At 36.4% G+C, this 23,013-nt stretch overlaps 1 protein-coding gene across 1 annotated transcript in view; it reads right to left on the reverse strand.

Moving 5' to 3' along the window:
- Window positions 1-10,454, reverse strand: part of LOC141495122 (uncharacterized) — a 170,717-nt gene extending 160,263 nt beyond the window's left edge. Inside the window, exon 1 of the mRNA XM_074196114.1 lies at window positions 10,400-10,454. Coding sequence (XP_074052215.1) covers window positions 10,400-10,454 — 55 coding nt within the window. The remainder of the gene's footprint in view (window positions 1-10,399) is intronic.
- Between the last annotated feature and the right edge of the window lie 12,559 nt (window positions 10,455-23,013).

Consider the following 23,013-nt stretch of genomic DNA (forward strand, 5'->3'; position numbering starts at 1 on the left):
AAAAAAGGAAACTTAAAGAATAAGGTGACAACAAGGAAGCTAAGTCCCAAACAGTTGGAAAGCCTCAAGTGCCAGAGTGAAGGGTTTATATCTTATCCCATGGTCAATGAGAAAAGACAGAAAGTTTTTGAGGAGGGTATTGGACACAATCAGACTTGTACATTAGGTGGCTTATTTTTTTTTTAGGTTTTTGCAATGCGATGGGGGCCACACAGCTAGGTAATTATTAAGTGTCTGAGGCCAGATCTGAACTCAGGTCCTCCTGACTCCAGGGCCGGTGCTCTATCCATTCTGCAGCCTAGCCACCTAGGTGGCTTATTTTAGCAATTAAAAATTGGAGGCAAGAAGACTCATACAGCAAAGAGATGGTCAACCAAAATGTCTTAGCATAGCAACACCCCTCAGATCACTGATCCTTGGTCCCAAAAGTCCTTAACACTGTGAAATGGTTCAAAATCAGCTAGAACTGTTATGATTTACCAGTGGAGATGACAATAAATATAGAGCATTAACATGTACTTTGCTTCACCATCCCAAGGATCATGAGACCTTTCTAACTTACTACATGCATTGTCTTCCCATATATTCCCATAAGTTCCCCGAGAACAAAAATTATCTTGTTTTTTTCACACAGTAAGCACTTAATTTGTACCTTTTTATTCATTCATTTTGAATGATCCAGGCAATAGAAAAGGTAAGATCAGTATGAGTGAGGAAGAAAAGATTTAGAGATGACAGAATATCTAGCATTCAGCAATTGATTGCTTGTGGAATTTGAGGAAGAATGAAGTTTCAAAGAGAATTGTGAAATTTAGTAACAACAATAGAAATAAGTAATAGAGCTAGAAAGTTGGGTAGGTCCCAGGAAAATATGACAAATTCGGTTTTGGTCAGGTTGAGTATGAAGTGCTGGCAGGCCCTCTTGGTGAAGATATCTGGTGAGATTAGCACTCAGAAGGGGAGTTTTGAACTGGACGTTTATAGATTTAGGGAGTCATCTGAGGAGAGTCAATGATCGAAATCATGCATGAGGATGAAAGAGGAGTGGTGTTCCTGTTAATAGAGCTGCAGTTAGAAGGATGTGAGTTCAAATCCAGCCTCAGACACTTACTAGCTGAATGACCTTGGCTATGGCATCGAATGTTCTTAGTCGCAATTCCTTATGTATAAAATGAGCTGGAGAAGGAATTGGCAAACCAATTCAGTATCTCTGTCCAAAAAAAAATCCTGAACTGACTCAACAACAACAAAAAACCTATCTGGTCCCAGGGCAATCTTGAGCTAATGAGACTCATACCCATCAGTTGAGTAGATAACTAGATAAAGCAATGTATGAAGCACTTACTTTCAATATTCACAAAGCCTATCATATCTTTCAGCCTCAGGTTTTTCCTCTTTAAAGTAGGTATTATAATAATACCTACTTCACAGTGTTATTATAAAGATCCAGCAAGATAATATATTGCAAGCCTTTTGAAAACCTAAAAGCACTATAAAAATGCTAATTATTATTGACTATTATTATAAACAATAGGGTGCTGGACTTAGCTACAATATTGAAGACATAATTTGGGGAGCCAAAGACTCTGGGACTTTCAGTTTGTTAGAAAAATAAGACAGAATGATGGTGATCACTTCCATTTCATTACATAGAATAAACTCCATAATATATTTTTCAACAAGATCAACCATTTGTATTAGGATTTCAGTTTTTCAAAGCACATTCCCAACAGTTATTTTATCTGTTTCCTAATAAACAGTCACTTTTCCCCCAGAGCCTCAACTGCTTATTTGTAAGATGAAGAAGTCAAATTATTTTAAGATGACCTGTTAGACTCAGACACAGACAGATTGACCTTCTCCTCCAGCCTCAGTCATATACTAGTTATTTTGGTTCTTATCCTTCATTATCGAAGATGACCAAAATGACATCACTATATCTGAGACAAATTACAGAGTGTCCTAGTGTGGCTAATCAGACCAATATGAGGTTGGAATGCTCTACCACAAGTTGGGTACAAATAGTCCCTGGAAACACCTGGGGTGGGCTCTCTAAACTTACAGGTGTCACATTTCCTTTGAGCTGCTTCAATTCTGCCTTCCTCATTCAATTCTGCACCCTCACTAATGAGGACATGCCATGTTGGGCAGTCCTGTGCCAGTATCTCCCATATAAATTCTAAAGTTCTTTAATGAAACTTTCTTGGTATCACTTCTTCTGACCTCCTTGTGAGCACTTGCCCTGTATGAGTTCTTCATAAAAGTTTTTTTTTTTTTTTGGCAAGCAAACATCTGGCATCTTAACATGTCCAGTTCATCATAGTTGCATTCTCTGTAGCAATGTTGGAATGTTAGGCAGTTTAGCTTGAGAAAGGACCTCAGTATCTGGTATCTTCTCCTGCTGAATGATCTATAGAATCTTCCTAAGACAGTTTAAATGAAGTGATTCTGTTTCCTGATATGACAGTGGTAGGCTGTCTAGGTTTCACAAGCATGTAGCAATGAAGTCAGTACAATGGATCTGTAGACCTTCAGTTTGGTAGTCAATCTAATAACTCTTCTCTCCCACACATTCTTTTGTAGACTCTAAAATACTGAGCCAGCTCTGGAAATGTGAGTGTCAACTTCATTGTCAAACGTGTACCTCCTTGGAAAGGACAATGCCAAAGTAAGTGAATTTGTCCACAGTACTGAAAACTCCACTGTAATGAATGGTTCCACATATGGATGGTGTGGTGCTGGTTGATGGAGCATCTGTGTTTTCTTGGTATTAATTGTAGACCAAAATTAGCACCAGTCTCAGAGAATCAATCCATACTTTGTTGCATCTCAGCTGCATATAGTGCACCATCATTTGCAAACAGAAGATCATGCACCAAAACTCCCTCTACTTTGGTCTTGACTTGTAGCCTTTTCAGGTTAAAGAATTTGCCATCAGTGCAGTAGTTGACCTTGAGGTCATGCTCATCCTCATCGAAGATGTTTGATAGCATGGCTAAAAACATAATGCTAAAAGTATGGGAGCAAGGACACATCCCTAGTTTACTCCATTAGTGACTGGGAAATCTGAAGAGTATCACCCACTATCCAGAACCTGGGAATGCATGCCATCATGAAATTGATGAAAAATACTGATAAACTTCTCTAGGCAACCAAATTTTGACATAATTTGCCATAAACTGTCACAACTGATGGTATCTAAGGCTTTGGTCAAATCTACAAATGTTGTATACAGACTTCTCTTCTGTCCCTGGCATTTTTCCTGCAGCAAACACCATATTGACTGTTCCTCTACCCTTCATGAAGCCACACTGGCTCTCAGGAAGGTGACCAATTTCCAGGTGAAGGATCAGCCTATTGAGAAGGAGTCTGACAAGAGTCTTACCAGAAATGACTAAAAGAGAAATATAGGAGACAGAATGTGAGAGTGACAAAGGCAATGTGTGGTTCAGAGTGCTGGACTGATCACAGATTCATCCTCTCTAAGCTAAATAATCATTTTCAACCAAGTTGTGACCCCAAGACAAAATGAATACTAGAAGAATTAATGTCAAGAGATTAGAATATCTCTCTGAGTGGGAAGAGTTTGTTACTTGGAGGGAAAACTGAGCCAATACACAGTTGGCAACAAGGGAACAGAAGAGGAGTGGGCAACTTTTCAGAGTGTACAGTACTGCATTTGCCCATCTGGACCAGAACACTTACTAACACCAAGCTCAGAGAGATGCAGGACTCTTGCATCAGTAAGAAGGCAGATGAAATTCAATTTTATGAAGATAGTAATAAACCAAAATGCTTTTATGATACCCTTAAGGTTATTTATGGGCCAAAGACATATGGTGCATCTCAGTGCTGATGGATCCATATTGATTAATGATAGGAACTTGATCTTAGAGAGAACGGCTGAACACTTCCATATTGTTCTTAACACACCATCATCAATCAATGCAGAAGCCATTGACCATTTACCTCAAGTTGAAGTCAATCAGTTTCTAGCTGAAGTTCCAACTGAAGAAGAGGTTTTGAATGCCATTAGGCTCCTTTCAAGTGGCAAAGCATCTGGTACTGATTCTATTCCAGCTGAGGTCTAAAAGGTGGGGGGTTCATAGCTCATTCAAAAACTGACTAAAATTTTCCAAGTTATATGGCATGAAGAGGTTATTATGGCAAGAATTCAAAGATGCCTCCAACATCCATCTCTATAAAGGTAAAAGGAATAGATTGTCCTGTGACAATCACAGGGGAATTTCTCTTTCTCTTTTGACAAGTTATGTCATGCTAGGTTAACTGGCCCCTTCTTTCTTTTCCAGTCTTCTCATAATTTTCTCCCCACCATATATTCTATGGTCCAGTCATATTGACCTATTTCCTATTTCCTCTAACACAGCACTCATTTCCCATCTATGCCTTTGCCCTAGTTATGTCCTCTGCTTTAAATGGTCTCCTTCATCACCTGTGCTTCTTGACATCTACTGCTTCATGCAGCAATCAATTAATTTCCATCTTCTTTAGGAAGCTTCAATCTCCCCAACCACTTATGCCCTCCCCTCTAAGACTACCTTCTACTAGTATGTATGTATGTGTGTCTATATATACACAATTATACCTTATATTCATCTTGAATTATTCCCTTGAGATTTCAATATAAGCCTCAATGGTCAGCATAAGAAATTACATGGGAATTTGGGGGGTTTTACAGAAGCAAGAGACAACACTTGAAGGCTAGAAATGACAGAAAAACTTTAGAAACTCAGAAATGCATAATACATATATATTATTGTATAATATCAACATATTTTACCTTTTGATACTGTAAACATCCCATAAAGGAAAAAAGAAAAAATTCAGATTTTTCTGAATTTTGTGTGAAGGGAGGGCTAAAAAATTTTACTATTTTCCAGGTGGAGGGGATATTACACAGGGTATGTTTATACATGTGAATATACACACATAAACATATATACATATTTATTAACACATTCCTTCTGAGGGCAGGGAACATTTCTGTAATTTTACCTCTCTTAATATCCCCAATGAAATTGTGGTATGGTATAATGGAGTATCCTTGAGCAGTAAAAAGGGATGAATATGAGAAATTCAAAGAAACAAAGGAAAGATTTATATGAATTGGTACAGATTAAAACAACAGATCCAAAGGAACATTACATACAACTGCAACAAAGAAAATGAAAAGATTACATAAAAGAAGTCAATCTTAAACTAATTGAAAACCAAATCACAGTTCTAAAGAACAGAGAATGAAACATACTTCTCCCTTCTCAACAGAGGGATCAAGGACTACTGGGGTAGAACATTGAATACAATATAAGATGATCTTTCTACCAGATTTTGTTGTTGTTCAATAGTTTAAGTTGTATCTGATTCGTTATGACCCTATCTGGGGTTTTCTTGGCAAATATACTGCAGTGGTTTGCCATTTCCTTCTCCAATTCATTTTTTGGATAAGGAAACTGAGGCAAACAGGGTTAAGTCACTCAGAGTGACATAACTAGTAAGTGTCTGAAGCTGAATTTGAAGGAAGATGAGTCTTCTAGTTGCCCCAATTTTAATCAGGATTTTTGTTTAATTGTTTTTTCTCTAGTGCAAAGAAGGATTCAAAGTGGGAGGTGGAGTTGGAGGTAAGATGAAGAAGAAGGTACTGGGTTTTTTCCTTCAAAAATGATCACAATTCCAGGAGACCAATGTTCATTCATAGAACCCATCTCATGAAACATACATTGAACAGAATGGACAAGGTTAATGCAGGAATTTGTCCTGTCTGACTATGCATATTGGTTATAAAAGTTTTTTGTGTTTTGTTTTGTTTTATGATGGAGGAAAGGGAAAGAAAATAAATACTTGTTCATTGCAAAAAAAATGATTGTTAAAAATATGCATACCCTTTGATCTAGCAATACCACTAATGCATCTATACCCTGAAGAGAAGATGAAAAAGGGTAAAAACATCATTTGTACAAAAATATTCATAGCAGCCCTGTTTGTGGTGGCAAAGAATTGGAAATCAAGTAAATGACCTTCAATCAGATAATGGCTTAGCAAACTGTGGTATATGCATGTCACGGAACACTATTGTTCTATTAGAAACCAGGAGGGATGGGAATTCAGGGAAGCCTGGAGGGATTTGCATGAACTGATGCTGAGATGAGCAGAACCAAAAAGACATTGTACACCCTAACAGCAACATGGGGGTGATTATCAACCTTGAGGGACTTGCTCATTCCACCAGTGCAACAATCAGGGACGATTTTGGGCTGTCTGCAATGGAGAATATCATCTGTATCCAGATAAAGAGCTGTGGAGTTTGGACAAAGACCAAGAACTATTTCTTTTAATTTAGGAAAAAACTGATATCTTATTGTCTGATCTTGTTATCTCTTATACTTCATGTTTCTTCCTTAAGGATGTGATTTCTCTCTCATCACACTCAGTTTGGATCAATGTACAACATGGAAACAATGTAAAGACTGATAAATTGCTTTCTGTGAGGGTGGGGGAGGGAAGTAAGATTAGGAGAAAATTGTAAAACTCAAAAAAAAAATCTTTTTTTTTTTAGGTTCTTGCAAGACAAACAGGGTTAAGTGGCTTGCCCAAGGCCACACAGCTAGGTAATTATTAAGTGTCTGAGACTGTATTTGAACCCAGGTACTCCTGACTCCAAGGCCAGTGCTTTATCTACTATGCCACCTAGCCGCCCCCCCCAAAAATAAAATCTTTAAAAAAGTGAACATATTAAGAAAAAAAATGATTGTTAAACTTTTTTTTTTTTTAGATTTTGCAAGGCAATGGGGTTAAGTGGCTTGCCCAAGGCCACACAGCTAGGTAATTATTAAGTGTCTAAGGCTGGATTTGAACTCAGGTACTCCTAACTCCAGGGCCAGTGCTCTATCCACTGCACCACCTAGCCGCCCCTAAATAAACTTTTAAAAGAAATAACTGATATAAAGATCCAAATAAAATATATTTTAAACAGAAAAAGTTAGAGGGTCAGAATGAAACATATATTGAACAGAATAGACAAAACCAATGATGGAATTTCATTTGCTTTTTTTTGTTTTAAAGGGTTTTTTTCCTTTTTAACAGTGGGAAAGAAAGAAAATAAATGCCTATTAATTGCAAAAAATAAAATAAAGTTATTAAAATGATTATTAATTTTTTAAAGAAATAAATGTTATATAAAGACATCAATAAAATATACTTTGAAAAGAAACAGTCAGAAGATCTGGATGGGTGTCACCAGTCTGTCATTTATTCTTTAAATACTTTATGAATAGAAGGGATACAGAATGGAGCCTGCTATTCCTCAAGCTCAGACAACCATGGCCACTCTCAGGTTTATCTCTGAGTCACCATCTAGCAGAATCCCAGGTAAGTACCCCTCCCAGATCTTAATGCAATCCTGCAAACTATAGAGTAGATGTTAAATGAGATGGAATTTTTAAAGCCCTTAGCCCAGAGCTTGGGACACAGTAAGTGCTTTATAAATTTTAGTGATCATTGTCATCATCATCATCACTCTTATTAAACTGAGAGAGAGAGAGAGAGAGAGAGAGAGAGAGAGAGAGAGAGAGAGAGAGAGAGAGAGAGAGAGAGAGAAAGAAGAGGTAAGGACCAGGAGGAATCGCAAACTGCCAAGTTAATTTCACCATTCGGTGTATACCTACTCACCACCACACTCTGTCATACAGGAGGCTTCCTGCCCTGGATTCTCTGGAGTATCTGGAATAATAAATGAAATTTGCAGGAGTTGTAACCTGACTACAAAGCATTCTTATAAAGCTTCAGGTAACCCTCATGCTTTTGATTTATAGAGAGCTTGAAATATTACCTTCAATTGCTGTAAGGCTTCAAAGTGCTGTTGCCCAGAGCTCTGTCATCCCACTTTTCCACCACCCATTTATGGCAGAACTAGAGCCCTCCCTGTCTCAAGCAACAACAACAGTGCTTGATTCTCCCTCATTACCTGCCATCTTGAGACATCTGCCCTTGTGCTCTATCCTTCAATATGGCACCATACTGTATAGCACATAGTAGAGGACCACAGTTACTAATTATGTGCTTTTGCCCATGTCTCTGACTTCTGCTTATCTATAAAATAAGAGGAGTTGGGATGGGTGGTTTTTAAGATCCTTTTCATCTCTAATCTATGGTCCTATGATGGTAATCCTTTAGGCAAGGAAAGAATGTAAAGACAGTGTTTTTCTAGCCTTATCCCTCTAAATGGGAGTAAAGCAAACTAAAAATAAGGAGATCTGTAGACTCTTTACCCTCAAATGAGCCAGAATTCTAGGGTTCTCTATCATATTGATGACTTACATTTTTCTCTTCTGTCTGTCTTGTAGGAATGGACCCAAGAGGGTTGTGAAGGAGCCAACTGGAACCAATTCTGGAGATTGTTTAATTTTCAGTGTGACCATTTACATCTCAGAAACTAACAAATGCTACAAATAAGAGTTTGATTTATTATTCTGTTGATGGTCTAGACTTAAGAAATCAATAGAGAAAATATGAATAATGCAGACAAACTCAACTTAAAAAATGTGCTCTGCCTTTTCTGGGAGCAGGCATGTTAAGCAAGTATTAAACAGGAATCACCTGGGACTTGGAGCACAGGCTTTTCTCCCCTTTTTAAACTAGCTAAACCCAAGCTGCATAGATACTTGTGAAACATATTCCATTCTCTAAGAATAGAGATACCACTAGAGATTTTTGTTTTTGTTTTTGTTTTGTTTTGTTTTGCCAGAATGGAAAGTGAAAAGAATACTAACAATATGATCACTTTGTATACTCCCTTCTCTGTCCAGTTAGATGCTACAGGCTCATGCATCTAGTACCCACACACCCAGGTGAACCTACTCAAATCTCTGCAACTTGATCTAGGTGTAAAAAAAAATTGCTCTTTTTAGTTATGATGGGGAATAACAAAAATTTCACAAAAAAGGACAATAATTGCACATAGTAACTGAATTTTACAGAAATTTTAGTGCTTTCTGGAGTTCACTTTCACTTGCAAGAAGAAATTAACTGTCTATAATATTTAAAAATACAAAACTGAGTTCCTAAAAAGTTATCTTTGCATGTTAAATGGGGAAAAGGGAAAAGAAAAGGCATTTTACAAGGGAGATCCCTTTCCTTAAATATATCATAAAAAGTCTTTTTTAAAAAAATCAAGACTTACAGGGCTTCTGATATTGATCCTAAATGTTTTGAGCATCTTTGATCCAAAGTAATTTTCTTTTATTAAAACAGATCCAATGTTTAAATGTCAGAAGGGCAAAGTCACATTTCAACCCCACAGAGTTTTAGCCCATCTGACTTTCCTTTGAAATAATATCTTCCCTCCCCAGGACACCTTGGATGGAGACCATGTGCCAAATTAAACAGCTTTATGAAAGAACTAGCTTTTTAGCTTTCAGTTGCATAAAAGTTAAGCGTTTATCCTTCCCCTCCCCACATTTGATCTACTCTGTTACCCAGCATCACTGATGAGAAGATCGTATAAGAACTGTCCTGTGAATTTTGAAAAAAACAAAAATCTTCATCCCTAAAGGTAGTGAAAACTAACAAGCCACCAGAATTCTAAAAGTAATCCCATTGTTCTTCCATTCTGAAGAACTTTTTAAAAAATCTAAAACAAGGAAAACAATTACAGATCAATCCTTCAGTAATTATATTGAGCAAATCAAAACTAACCAATATAAGGTTTTTTGGGGGGGGTTTCATTCCTTCCCAAAGGGTTAAATATTCCAGTCATATCTTACTCTTTCACTCAAACTTCTAAAATAGACATCACCTGTTTGCACAGTTCCAAGAAATCAAATCTAATTACACAGTTCAACTCTTTCAAATGCAATTTCTGCACTAGACTGCCACTGAGGTGGCCTGAACAAATAATTGACTTCTTTCAAAGCTTGACACATATCAGAGGGACAACTTGATATCTTCAAAAACCCAGTTTCCAAACACAGTCAGGAATCATTTCATTGCCCTAGATCTGAGTGACTGGCATTGGGAGATATTTTGCCTAAAGTCCTCCAAACTCCACCTCATTTCCCTGCTATCCCAAATAATGCTGCTGGCTGAAGATGAAACAATTTGGTTCTCTGACATTACCCATAAAGGGTTCTCCCCTTAGCAGCCCTCTCTCCCCTCATTTCAAAAGCCTTTGATGTGAATCAATAAGACAGAGTTGCCTGAGAAGGAGAAAGGGAAAGAGACACCTATGGAAAATCCTACTGTTCTTCAGAATGTACTTTCCCAGACAAAGGTAGAACCATGGAAGCAATATCATTCTGGAAGCAAAGGGCAGGAGCAATGGGGGTTGGGAGGGAAGGGGAGGAACATCCAGAATTGCAGTTCCTCTAACTGATGGTTTACTTACTCCCTGTAGCTGCTGTCACCATAGTCCAGAGTAGGATGAAAGCCGTGAGCTCCATGACCATCAGGATCGCCTCCTTAGCCCAAAGTTAACCAAACAACATCAGCTCCAACTCTGAAAGGGAGCTCTGAGCTGGGCAGCACTGAAAGGATACTTTCTTTACAGGCTAGCAATGCAGAGCTTCATTTCTTAGCCAGAGGGGTGTGGGAAGGGGAGGGGAAGGGAAGGGGTTTCAAGAGGAAACTTGCCAGCCAATCAGAGGCCTGTGATAAAGTTATAAGCTCCCCATCTGAAAGGAAAGGGGGAAAAAAGGTACTGACCAATGAGAAAATCCTCCTTTGCCTCCTCATATCTGGCAAAACTTACAGTCCCTAATGGAACTGCTAACCCACTGGGAATGAAAGTTAATCATTTCCCCTTTCCCAGGTCTCATTTGGGGAAGGGGTAAAGCAGAAGAAAAAAGGAGGCAGCTATGCAAAGGGAATCACAGCAACATTGGAGTTAGAAGGGATCTTAGAGAACAGTGAATTCAACCCCCTCATTTTACAGATAAGGAAACTGAGGCCTGGAGAGCTTAACCAATTTGCCCAGAGTTACACTAAGCTGAGAAACTACAAAACAGTTGAGACAAGATCTGAAGTGCTTACCATTGATTCAAAGTAAGGGCCAATGGGAAGGGAGCATGTATTTGTGGGTGCTCAGTCATTTTTCAGTTGGGTCTGACTCTTCCCCTACCCGCTTTGGGTTTTTCTTGGCAAAATTACTAAAATATGTCATTTCTTTCTCCAGCTCATTTTACAGATGAGAAAACTTAGCCAAATAGGGTAAGGGTCTTGCTCAGGGTCTCACAGCGGGTTAGTGTAGGTGACAGGATTTTGACTCAAGTCTTCCTGACTCTAGCAACTTGGCACAGTGGATAGAACATTGGACTTGGAATCAGGAAGACTCATCTATATCTTGTCCATTATACTACACTATCTTTCCTAGCTAGATGAGAATAAAAGAGTTCTTCACATCAGTCTCAGGACACAGCCAACAAATCTGCCACCTCCAATAAAATTTACCTCCAACTCAAAAGTCTGATCTCAAACTAAGATCTGTTCTGTTTGGGAAGGATGCCTTTGGGGGAGCCCTGTACTTTAAAAAACAAAAACAAACAAAAAAGCTAGTCTTGGTTATATCCTTAGTTCCTCACATAAAGACTCATTTCCCTGCAGCTCACTTCCCCTTCCTCTCTGCCCTGGTTCACAACATTCTGATTTTCAGAATCATGTCTAAGAATGCAAAATATCCCCAGAATTCAAAAATGGCTTTTGACTTCAATCTGAAGCAAATCAACTCAGCAAGTATTTGAGAAATTGGTTCTTTTCCTTCCCTACTGAAGAAGATCAAAATAACATCACTCTATTAGAGCTAAGTTACATTATGTCCAACTGTGACTGATAAGACCAGTTCAAACTTAGAAGACTCTACCACAAATTGGCACAAATGGTCCATATAAATTCTTGGGATAGATACTCTAAATTCAAGCATCTTACATCATTGAGAAATAAATTTGATCAGCACTGTGCTTTAGGTGAATGACCAAACTGAATTTCAAAGAAGTGGCAATAAATCATTCCTCCCTTCCTCCCAGAAGAGCGGTGGTAAATTGTAGATACAAAATGATGTATGCATTGATCAATACAGTCAATCCATTGATTTGTTTTGCTTTGTGTGTATAGGTGTGTTTGTGCACATGTGTGTGTTATGTTTTAATTGTCACTGAAAACTTATAAGATAAAAACTATATTTAATATACATAAAATCTGATTATAAATTATCCCTACATAATACATACATGTATGTATTTATGGGGGGAGACAGAGGGAGAGAGAGAAGGAGAATATAATTGACCTTCCCACAGAAGTCTGGGCATTTTATGGGTGGCTAGTACCTAGAAGGAGGAAAGAATCCTAATTAGGGGAGAGAATGCTAAGGCAACTGTTTAGTTTACAGAGACAGGATTGGTACCAGAGTTCCTGTTTACGGACAGGATTTGTACCAGAGTTTCTTAGAAGGGAGACATCACTCATTCTAGAGATTCTTTAGGAAAAACATGAGGGAGAAAGACATACTTTAGTACATGTAGAAATGTAAGGGAAGCTGGCTTTGCAACAGGTCTTCAGCAGGTTTTTGACTTTCATTCTCTCTCCATTTTGTTTTAAAGTCTGGCATCACTGTTAGTGGAGTTGTGAACTGATCCAAACCATCCTGAAGAGAAATTTGGAACTATGCCCAAAGGACAATAAACAATAAATAATGAGTGCATACTCATTGATCCAACAATACTACTACCCGGCAAAAAAATCATTAAAAAGAGAAAAAGAACCACAAGTACAAAAATATTTAAAGCAGCTCTTTTCATAATGGTAAAGAATTGGAAATTGAGGGATGCCCATCACTGGGGAAATGATTGAATAAGCTGTGGCATATGAATGTTATGAAGTACTATTGTTCTATAAGAAATCATTAGTGGTCAGACTTTAGAAAAACCAGGAGCACATTGTATACATTAACAGCAACAATGGGGGATGATCTAGTTTGATGAACACAGCTCCTCTCAGTAGTTCAGTGATCAAAGACAATCCTGAAAGACCTGTTATGAAAATGTCAACCATACCCAAAGAAAAAATTATAGAGTCTGAATGCAGAGCAAAACATACTATTTCAATTTTTAAAATGTGTTTTATGCTGTATATTTTTTCCTGTCATGGCTGCTTTTTCCTTTTATTCTGATTCTTCTTTCACAACATAACTAATATGGAAATATATTAAAAATAACTGTACAAGTACAACCTATATCAGATTGGACACTACCATAGGGAGAGGGGAGGATGGTAGAAAAATGTGGAACTCAAAAAGTTGCAACCTCTCTTTTCATGTAATTGGAAAAAAAAATAAAAATTTTTTAAAAGTCTGGCACCAACTGTTGCCAGGTGCTCAGAACCAACTCAGCATTCTCCCCCTCACTTAAGAGTCACTTCTTCTAGGTACCAAGAGACCCCAAACTTGGTTGGAAGCTTATTTATATGTCTTGTTGTAGATGTGAAAATAGATACAGGAGAATTAGACAGCTCCTGCTCTCAAGAAATAAATAATATATATTATATAAGTATACATATATATTTAATATATAATATATAATATATATAATACTTATAATGCAGTTACAGAGATGGAATATATTCATCTGAAAGTCAGTGTAAGAATAAGAATAATAGGAATTAGTTTATTATATCTTTTACTGAAAGCCCATCCCAACCCCTCTTAATTTTAATGTCTTTCCTCTGTTATTTCCTACTTAATATGTACATATCTTTCTTTGTATATAGTTATTCCTTCCATATCTCAACTTTCTCTATTTCAATGGTGATATGGCTTGGGTTGGCATAAGTAATTAAATGGAAAATTTGGGGGAATTTTGCTGAAGCCACAGACAACATATGACACCAAACAGATGACACAGAAAAAGTTTAGAAACTCAAAAATACATAAAATATATTATAGTATTACATAATATAAACATTTTTATCTTTTCATATCATAACAATTCAGACTTCTTTACTATGAAATGAGAGTCAGAAAATTTTATGAAGACTTTCCAAATCTCAAGGGTGCATTGCCCCTAATCTCTGTGATCTGGAAGAGAAAATTGTATTTGTTTGCAACAAGTTGTCTCTCCCATTAGATTGTGAACAACTTGAAGGCAGACTATCTTTTGCCTCCTTTTGCAATCCCAGCACTTATCACAGTGCCTGACTCATAATGGGCAGTTTATAAGTGTTTCTGATTGATTCATTGATTGATTTCAGAGCAGTCAAGCCCACTCAGCAGGGGGATGGAGCAGTCAAGGAAGAATTACAGACAAGGAAAGATTTAAAATAGGTCTTGAAGATCAGTAGTGGATGGAGTTGTTAATTTGCCTTCAGAGACCATGGCTGACTAGCCAGCAGCAGTGGTATCAGATCCTACCTTTGAAGTCTACTATTTCTGTGAATGGGGAAAAGTCACTTATCTTTCTGGGTCTCTGTTTCTTCATGAATGAAATATTGCCTGTGGCATCCCTTCCAATTCTTGGTCCTATGATCATTTAGTCTAGACTTCACTTAGGGCAAAGGCCCTGCATTTCCTTGTTCTTTGTTTTTTTATCTCTAGTCACCATGGTCATTGATGAATGTAGAGGGAAAGGTTTTCATTCATGGTTGTTGGCATAGTGATTTCTCCTATAAGATAACTGCTATCTGTGAGGCCTTCCATTGAAGCATGCAGAGGACCAGTATCATTTTGAGTACTTTTAATCTTAGCAGATTAAAAAAAAATCAGATATTCCCTTGAAACTGCTTTTATTAGATTGGAGGCCAATATACCCAGACAGACCTCAAGGGCTTAGGCCTTAAAAAATACTCAGAACCATAAAATAGATTTTCAACTAAAATATTTTTCCATAGTTTATATACTTATTTCATTCCTAAAATTCCATTTTCTCCAAATTAATTGGTATTCTGAAAGTGGTGAGCATCTGGCAGGATCATCTTAAAACAGAACTGGTCTATTAAGTCCTATACATACATGCATGGAGGTTTCTGTAATGCTAATGTACCATCAAACTGAGGCTCAAAGCTTTGGGTAGAAAAATATCCTCCTCATTATCAAAGGCAGTCATTTCTTTGTGTACAACCAAGAACAGAAAAAATATTAATTTTCACCCAAGAAAAAGAACTGACCAGTAGGGGGTACTGTAAGCCTCTGTAGATAGTGCATGAGATACGGGCCAGTACAGTAAGCACTGTACCAGTCTTTCATAAGCCTAGCTACCTATTGCTGATCTCTACAGATTGAAAAAAACTCATATTTTTAGGGGGGAGGGGAGGACATTTTGTGTTCATCTTACTCAGATGTACAAAATTGGAATTGTTCCCTTAGCAAATAAATCCAAACTTAGTTTCACAACGAAAGACCACACACTGATGTGTTTGCATAGCTCTGGGGAGAAATGTTTTGATTAGAATATATTGGCTTGCCTTTGGAAAATGCTAGTCAACATGTAAGAGAGTGGAAGTTCATTAATGTGCTTTATTTTCTCTCAAATCACTCATCTTACTCACCAGGAGGGGTTTGAAGGAATTGATGGGCATTTTCTCCCTCCCTCTTCCCCAGAGCAGAAAGATCCAGTTTATTTTTGTCTTCAGTTTCTGCCAAGTTACCATTCCAAAACAAATGAGATCTTTCTTTCTCTTTCTTCATCCCTTCCATCTTTCCTTCATTTTATTCTTTCTTCCTTCCTTCCTTTCTTTTTTTTTCATCACCTGGGATTTTGTTTTTTCTGAAATGAAGGATGAACAATAATTTTCTGAAACTGTCTATGCTTTGCTAAGGAGAAGAATTAAAATAAAACCTTCAGGAAAGGAAGTTTCCGGTTTATTTTGCACATGATTAATCAGAATCCTTTGGTTTATGTTACTCGTTAACTCTCTAGGTTGCCAAAGAACCATGGTTCACGTGAGGTTTACTTAATATCCCTTCGTGTTACAATCACTTATTTTTTTATTCCCTTCAATAAATCCTCTGAATGGAGTTGAATGAAAGAATTGTGAGCAAGCTGGCAGAGAGGAAAGAGGGATAGGAATCAGAGTTGGGAGACGTTATTCAAATTCTGACTCACTAACTGTGTAACTTTTTGTAAGTCACTTGTCCAAGAACTTCAGTTTCTTCATCTCTAAAATGAAGACAGAACTAATTGCAATACTTCTAAAATAGTGATGAAGTAAAAATTATGCAATTTTTAGAGGAAGCTTTCTGATAACAGTGAGTTGAATGTTGGAAATTAGGTACAAGAAATCAATTTTGATCCTGACTACAAAACTTAATATCCATAACCTCTCTTAGCTTCCTAGTCTGTTAAGGGGAAAAAAGGGGGGGGGGGAAGGGAATGCTAATTCCAACTTCATTTCTATGAGAATAAAATAATAATGTACATAAAGTACTTCATAAACCTTAACATGTTGCATAAATGCCATTATTATTTTTATTATCAGATAAATGATAGTGTTTATAATTAGAATTGCTTCACTTTCTATTCATCCAAGATACAAGTATACCTACTATTAGTTGGTTTCTTCATATCCTTCCTTACCCCACCTCCCAAAATATCATTTCTGCCCTTTCATGTATGTTTAAGGAAAGACAATGCCATTTCAAGTCTTTTAAGGAATAGAGTTGTTAAAATTATAACATGGAGATCACATCCTACTGTCTTCACATGTAGCCAATCCTTCTAATAAAAACCCCTTGATACTAATCCTTCCTCAGGTAAGGCAGGGTTAGCACCTTAAGCTGGTACAAATAACTTGGTTTCATGGCATTATATAATTATATTGTCTGATTTTTATTCTATGTATCAAAATTCACCTTAACCAGCTACCAAATATTTATTCAATGTATATAAATATCAATTTGTTTTCAAATGTATTCATTGATTTTGTTGATTTCCCCCACCCTAAAAATCATTAGCATAAGGAACAGCTATCTGGGAGAGAATATAAGGGGAAATGTAGCTGACATAAAAACAAAAGATATTCATTAAAGTATTTGAAAAAAACATTTTAATAGATCTATTTTAATGCCAGAGAATTCCATTCTTCTTGGAACACAGGTATTTATTTTGTGATCTTCATTAATCAAGTTGCATGTATTTCTTCAAAGACAGTAGTAACATCTGTGTGGGCATACAACAAAACAGGCTTTGTTGAGAATTCTTTGGCATTGAAAAACTTCAGAACACTGATCAATGTAAAGACCAATAATGGATACAGAGCTTTGATGGTGATGCCTCATGTAAAACAGCTAGAATATCATAAACCAGAATGTTACCTACAATAACTTTTCATGGATCATAATGTGGTAGATTATATCACTATAAGTGCAGAATGAGATGTATATTTTCAATCCATGACCAATGTGCTGGGTTTTAGGGGTTTTTTTTTTAAATATTTAGTTCTTAGAAGGGACGGCTCTGTTGGGTGTAGTCTTTGGGAAGTGACAGCAATATAAAAGAAGCATGAATAAAACATTTTAAAAGGAAAGAGTCTTTAGCCATTGAATACCACCCAATACAAATGAGGCATTGCAAATGCTTCTATGTAGTATACTTTGTCAAGTTGCATTTTGTGTGTAGAAAAAGAGGGGAAAGATCCTGCAGAGAAAAATGAAACATAGCAAATGACTAGTGATCTTCCAAGGAATTGCTATTATAAAAGGAGTAAGCTATTTATCATTTTCATCTAAACAAAAGCTGTTCATTTTTTTCCTTTATGTTCAATCACTAAACAACAGATACATAACAGATAATTAAGAAAAGAAGCACCCATTTTAATATAGTAAAGGAATGATTCAGTCAACAAACAGTAAATGCTGACTCTGTATTGGTAACCATGCTAATCAAATAAAAAATAACCATTAAGAATTGGGGAGAAAAGAAATGCAAAAAAAACCCTCTGCCTTCAAGAAGCTAGCATTCTATGGTGACAAACATGAAGATAAATAAGTATAAACAAGATATACAGAGGGTAGATCAAAGACAATCTCTGAGAGGAAAGCATCAGCGGTTGAAAGGACCAAGAAAAGTTTCTGAGAGAAGGTAAAATTTGAGTCAGTCCTGAAGACAGTGAAACAAAAGAGTAATGGTTGGGGAAAGACAAAGATAAGGAGTGCAAAAATTAAGAGATATAGAGTTAAGTGGGAGAAAAAGGTATCACCAGACCTGTTATATAGCATGTGACTACTAATAACTGACAGTAAAATGCAAGGTGTCCATGGTGTTGAGATGGTTAAACATGAGATTTTTTTTTAATCAAATACTGCAGCATTTTTGACCACAAACTTCTGTGAGAACTGAGAACTTTGGATAGTGTCTTCCTGTGAAGTTGTTGAACTAAATTATTGATATATCTGAAAATGAAAGAAACAATACCAACCTCATCACAAATATAATTATTTGTACAAGATTTAAAATAGTATCAGTGACTACTAGGTATCAAACTAGGAGTTAGGGAATGTTTGGAACACTAAAAAAATTCTGATCAAGGCAATGACCAGCCTGGATTCCAGAGAATGACACTTTCTGACACAGAAAGTAATGGTCTCAAGGTGTAGAATGAGAGTTTTTGAAAATCAATATGAAAATTTGTTTAGTTATATGAGCATACATATGTATATATGTGTATATGTGTGTGCATTATGTTTAGCTATGACTATATTTTCACTATTTTCACAAGATTTTTTTTCTTTTTAAATGGGGAGGGGAGAATAAAAATCTATTTTTATTCATTGGAAAAATGTTTGATTTTTTTAAATAAAGAAGTGACATTCAACTTTTCACTGAAATAGGCAATTATTAATGTGAAAATCATCAAGTCAAAGAAAAGTACAATTAAGTAGTCAGTGTAATTAAATAGTTAAACCTAAGGGAATTGCTATTGTCTGTCATCTTAGAATAACATAGGTGGTTAAGAACTTTCCCCTTTTATATGCACTTGCACACTGCAAAAGCTTGGATATAGAAAGTTGAGTTGAATTGTTACAGATAGTAGGATGGAAGCAAAACAAAGAGGGGAAAGAACAAAACTCTTCTGTATTCTTAAAAGCACAGCTTCAGAGCTGAAGGGAGGTAAATGGGCACTTATTAACCTGTCATCTTACTCCAGTTCTCAGAAGTAATTGAAATTGGAAAAATTAGGACTAGTTATAGCAAGAAATATCACAGAATACATCAGAGGGAAGTGAGATGGTCCAGTGGATAGAGTCAGCTCTGGAGTCAGGAGAGTTGGAATCTGACCTCTTACTATGGGAAGTCATTTAAACCTTGTTTGCTTCATTTTCCTCATCTGGAAAATAATCTGAAGAAGAAATGGAAAACCACTCTAGTAAATTTGCCAAAAAAACCTCAAAAGGGGTCACTGAAATAGATATGACTGAATAAGGACAATAGCTAGAAAAATAAAAACCTCTTGGGATTCAGTGGCATAAAATAAATGACAAGATAAATGTTCCCTACAGGCAGTTAGGTAGCAGAGTAGATAGTGTTGTATCTGCAGTCAGGAAGTCCTGAGTTCAAATCCAGCCTCAGACATTTAACAACTGTGTCACTTTGGGAAAGTGTTAACTTCTATTTGCCCCAACATGGAAATGGGAAATAAAACTTTCTCCCCAAGGTTACTCTGAGGCTCAAATGAGAAATTTGCAATTGTAAAACATTTAGCACACATAAGTACTGGCGTGTATACAGTAGATATTTAATAAGCATTTCCTTTCTTCTATAAGCTGCTTTAATTTTCTCAACATCTATACTATGCAATATTAAGTACTTAGTTCATGAAAACAAAACACAGAATTTCAATTTTAGACATCAATAATGCTGATAAAAAAACTGATATTTTACAGAAACACATTTGTACATAACACAAAACATTCTATTGTGGTATTAGATGTTGGCCAAGAAACATTGCTGTTCTAAGTTTGCAAGTTATCACCTAAGCCTGGGAATATGACTGGTATCTGACACTGGTTAGTCAAAACCAGTTGGACTTTGCTTATGATCCTTTCCCCAGAAACCTCATTTAAGTTTTTTCTCTTTCCTTCCCAACCCCTTACCTTAGGAGTTTTAACCTTTTTGGTCAGAGGCCTTTGACAGTCTGGAGAAACCTAAAGAACTCTTCTCAGAATATAAATAAAATACATAGCATTAGAAAGGGAATTAATTATATCAAAAATTATTTTTAAATTGTATAAAAAATTTTTAACAAATTTACAGACCCCCAACTTAATAATTTCAGATCTACTGGACAGCTATCCAGACAACTAACTTCTCAATAGCTTTCACAAAGGCCCCTGCCAACAGCACCATGGGTACACTTCATTCTTTCAGGACACTGAAATCCTTTGAACTCTAGCCCATAAAACTCCAGTTCTCTGAGTTTTTCTGTGTACACAGTGCTGACACAGATAGAACTTGCCAACACAATGTAGAACTTCCATTCCAAACTAGTTACCTATTACTTACATAATCTTAGGCAAGTTGTTTAACATCCCTGGGTTTCAGTTTCAATGAATATTTAAGCACTTATACTTGTGATGGGTGCTGTGCAGAACTGTATATACAAATATAGAGACAGTCCCTGCCCTCAAAGACTTTAAATTCTAATAGAAGACAACACAAAAGCATTAGTAGGGATGGTAAAGTGAAACCTTTGGGCCATTGCTTAACTTATCATTTTTCTCATCTGCAAAAGTAAGGGGATAGGGTTAGATAACCCCTAAGTTCCTTCACCCTCTAGATCTTTTTATTGCTCTATTTTCTAATTTTTCCTCTTGCCCAAAGTCCTTATTGAAGGTGATGTTTCCTATAATGATCCTGGATCCAAACAAGGATCATGCAAACACTCCATAAATACCAGGGAATGAAAATGCCAGAGTAGAATACATTTTTGTCATTTTCATCCCTGAGATACATAATTTGATAATACCATAGATTTAGAGCTGGAATGAATCTAGATTTACAACTCCAACAGCAATGGGGTGAGGATAGATGATAAGTCTTCTCGGCACATTTGCCAACCCTTTTGGCTAACCATCAAGGTGTTCGTTTCAAAAGCAGATGGCCAATCCCTTGGATCTGGGTCCAAACTTGTTAAGAATAAAATTGGAAACCAAGTCATTCTTGATAACTCCCTCCCAGTATAATACACAAAAAAGTCAACATTCCTTAAATTTAGGAAAGAAGCCAAACTGGGATTATAAAATGATATCATTCAAGTGCTTCCATTTTATGTCATTTCAATTCAACAACTAATTACCATCAGCAACAGTCAGATACTGACTATTCTAGGAATGGCACTAAGATTCAGTCTATAAATTGGGTGTTCAGGCTATCATTCATGTCCAACTCTACATGATCTCATAAACCACAGGACAACAGACCCTTCTATCTTCCCTATCTCCCAATCTATCCAAGCTCATGCTTGTTGCTTCCATGACACCATCTCATATTCTGCTGTCCACTTCTTTTACCTTCAGTCTTTCCCATTATCACACTTCTGCATTTGTTTTCCCATTATGTGAACTAAGTTTTTCAGCTTCAGCTTCAGCGTCTGTCCTAATGAATAGTCTGAATTTAAGTATAGACTGGTTTAATCTCCTTGCTGTCCAAGGGATTTTTAAAATTCTCTACAATTCAAAAGTATCATTTCTGCACTCTCTTTATGGCCCAATTCTCAAAGTCATATATTACTACTGGAAAAACCATAACTTTGATTTTTGTGGACCTTCATCAGCAAGGTGATGTCATTACATTTTTAAGCATACTATCCAGATTTACCTTAGCTTTCCTTTCAAGGAACAAGCATTTTTTTTAATTTCATGACTGTAGTCAACACCTGCAGTGTTTTTTGAGCCCCAAAATATAAAATCTGACACTACTGCTGTGTCTTCTCCCTCTATCTGCCAAGAATAAGATTAATGCTATGATGATTATTATAAATAAAATACAATATACAAATATATATATATTACACAAATAATAAAATTTTAAATTACATAAAAATGATAGCATTTATATAGCAGTTTCTAAATATTGTCATTTGATCTTCACAACAATCCTGAAAGGTGGGTACAATTATTACTGACATTTTATAGAGATGTTAACTGAAACAGACAGAATAAGTGACTTGCCCAGCTAATTTGAACTCTGGACTTTCTGTTTCCAGCTCCAAGGATGTACGTCCTATGTCACTTACCTGAGAGAGAGGTCCTTGACTTCAAAGAGCTTACAATCTAACAGAGAAGCAAAGTTTTTACAAACTAAAGACTGCAGAAGAATCAATTCTGGCCAAGGAGAGTCAAGAATGGTCATGGGTGAGGCAATTATTCAAATGAAGGACATTGGAAGATGGAAGACTTTCCAGACAAAAGAAACAGGATCAACAAAAGGATTGGAGGCTGGGATCCCCAAGATTTACATAAGTTATAAAATTGGAAAACCAGTTTGGTTGGGTGAAAGGGCATATGATAATTAGTACAAGCCATAATGATTTGGAACTAGAATGTAAACAAAGTTCTCGTTAAGGAGTCTAAATTCTTGTTAAGGATATTGGCTTTTGTTCCATAAGCAATGAGGAGTCATAAAACTGGATGTTATGGAATAGAATAAGTGGAAGAAGCAAATGAAATCATAAAAGAATAGTGCAGGTACAAAATATAGACTGAATCAAAATGGAATCTTCCCAGAAATACCAATCATAAAAATTCATTTATTCCTTGAAGAGAAAAAAAAATCAAGGAATCCCTAAATTATTTGTAGGCATTTTATAATCACCATTTGAAGGAACGAGAACATATGCTTAGCAGCAGAACACATGGGAAATATAATCAGGTTCTTAAGACACACAGAACTCCACAAGGCAGAATCAATGCATATTTATGAAGAAGGCAGTTTTCAATTTCGCACAAGGAATTCCAAAAATAAAATTCATGATCTGTTAGTCACTGTTACATAGTGAAAAGGTACATTTCTTTAATAAGTC

Source organism: Macrotis lagotis, chromosome 8 (genome assembly GCF_037893015.1).
Source record: "Macrotis lagotis isolate mMagLag1 chromosome 8, bilby.v1.9.chrom.fasta, whole genome shotgun sequence".
In the NCBI taxonomy this organism is placed as follows: Eukaryota; Metazoa; Chordata; class Mammalia; order Peramelemorphia; family Peramelidae; genus Macrotis; species Macrotis lagotis.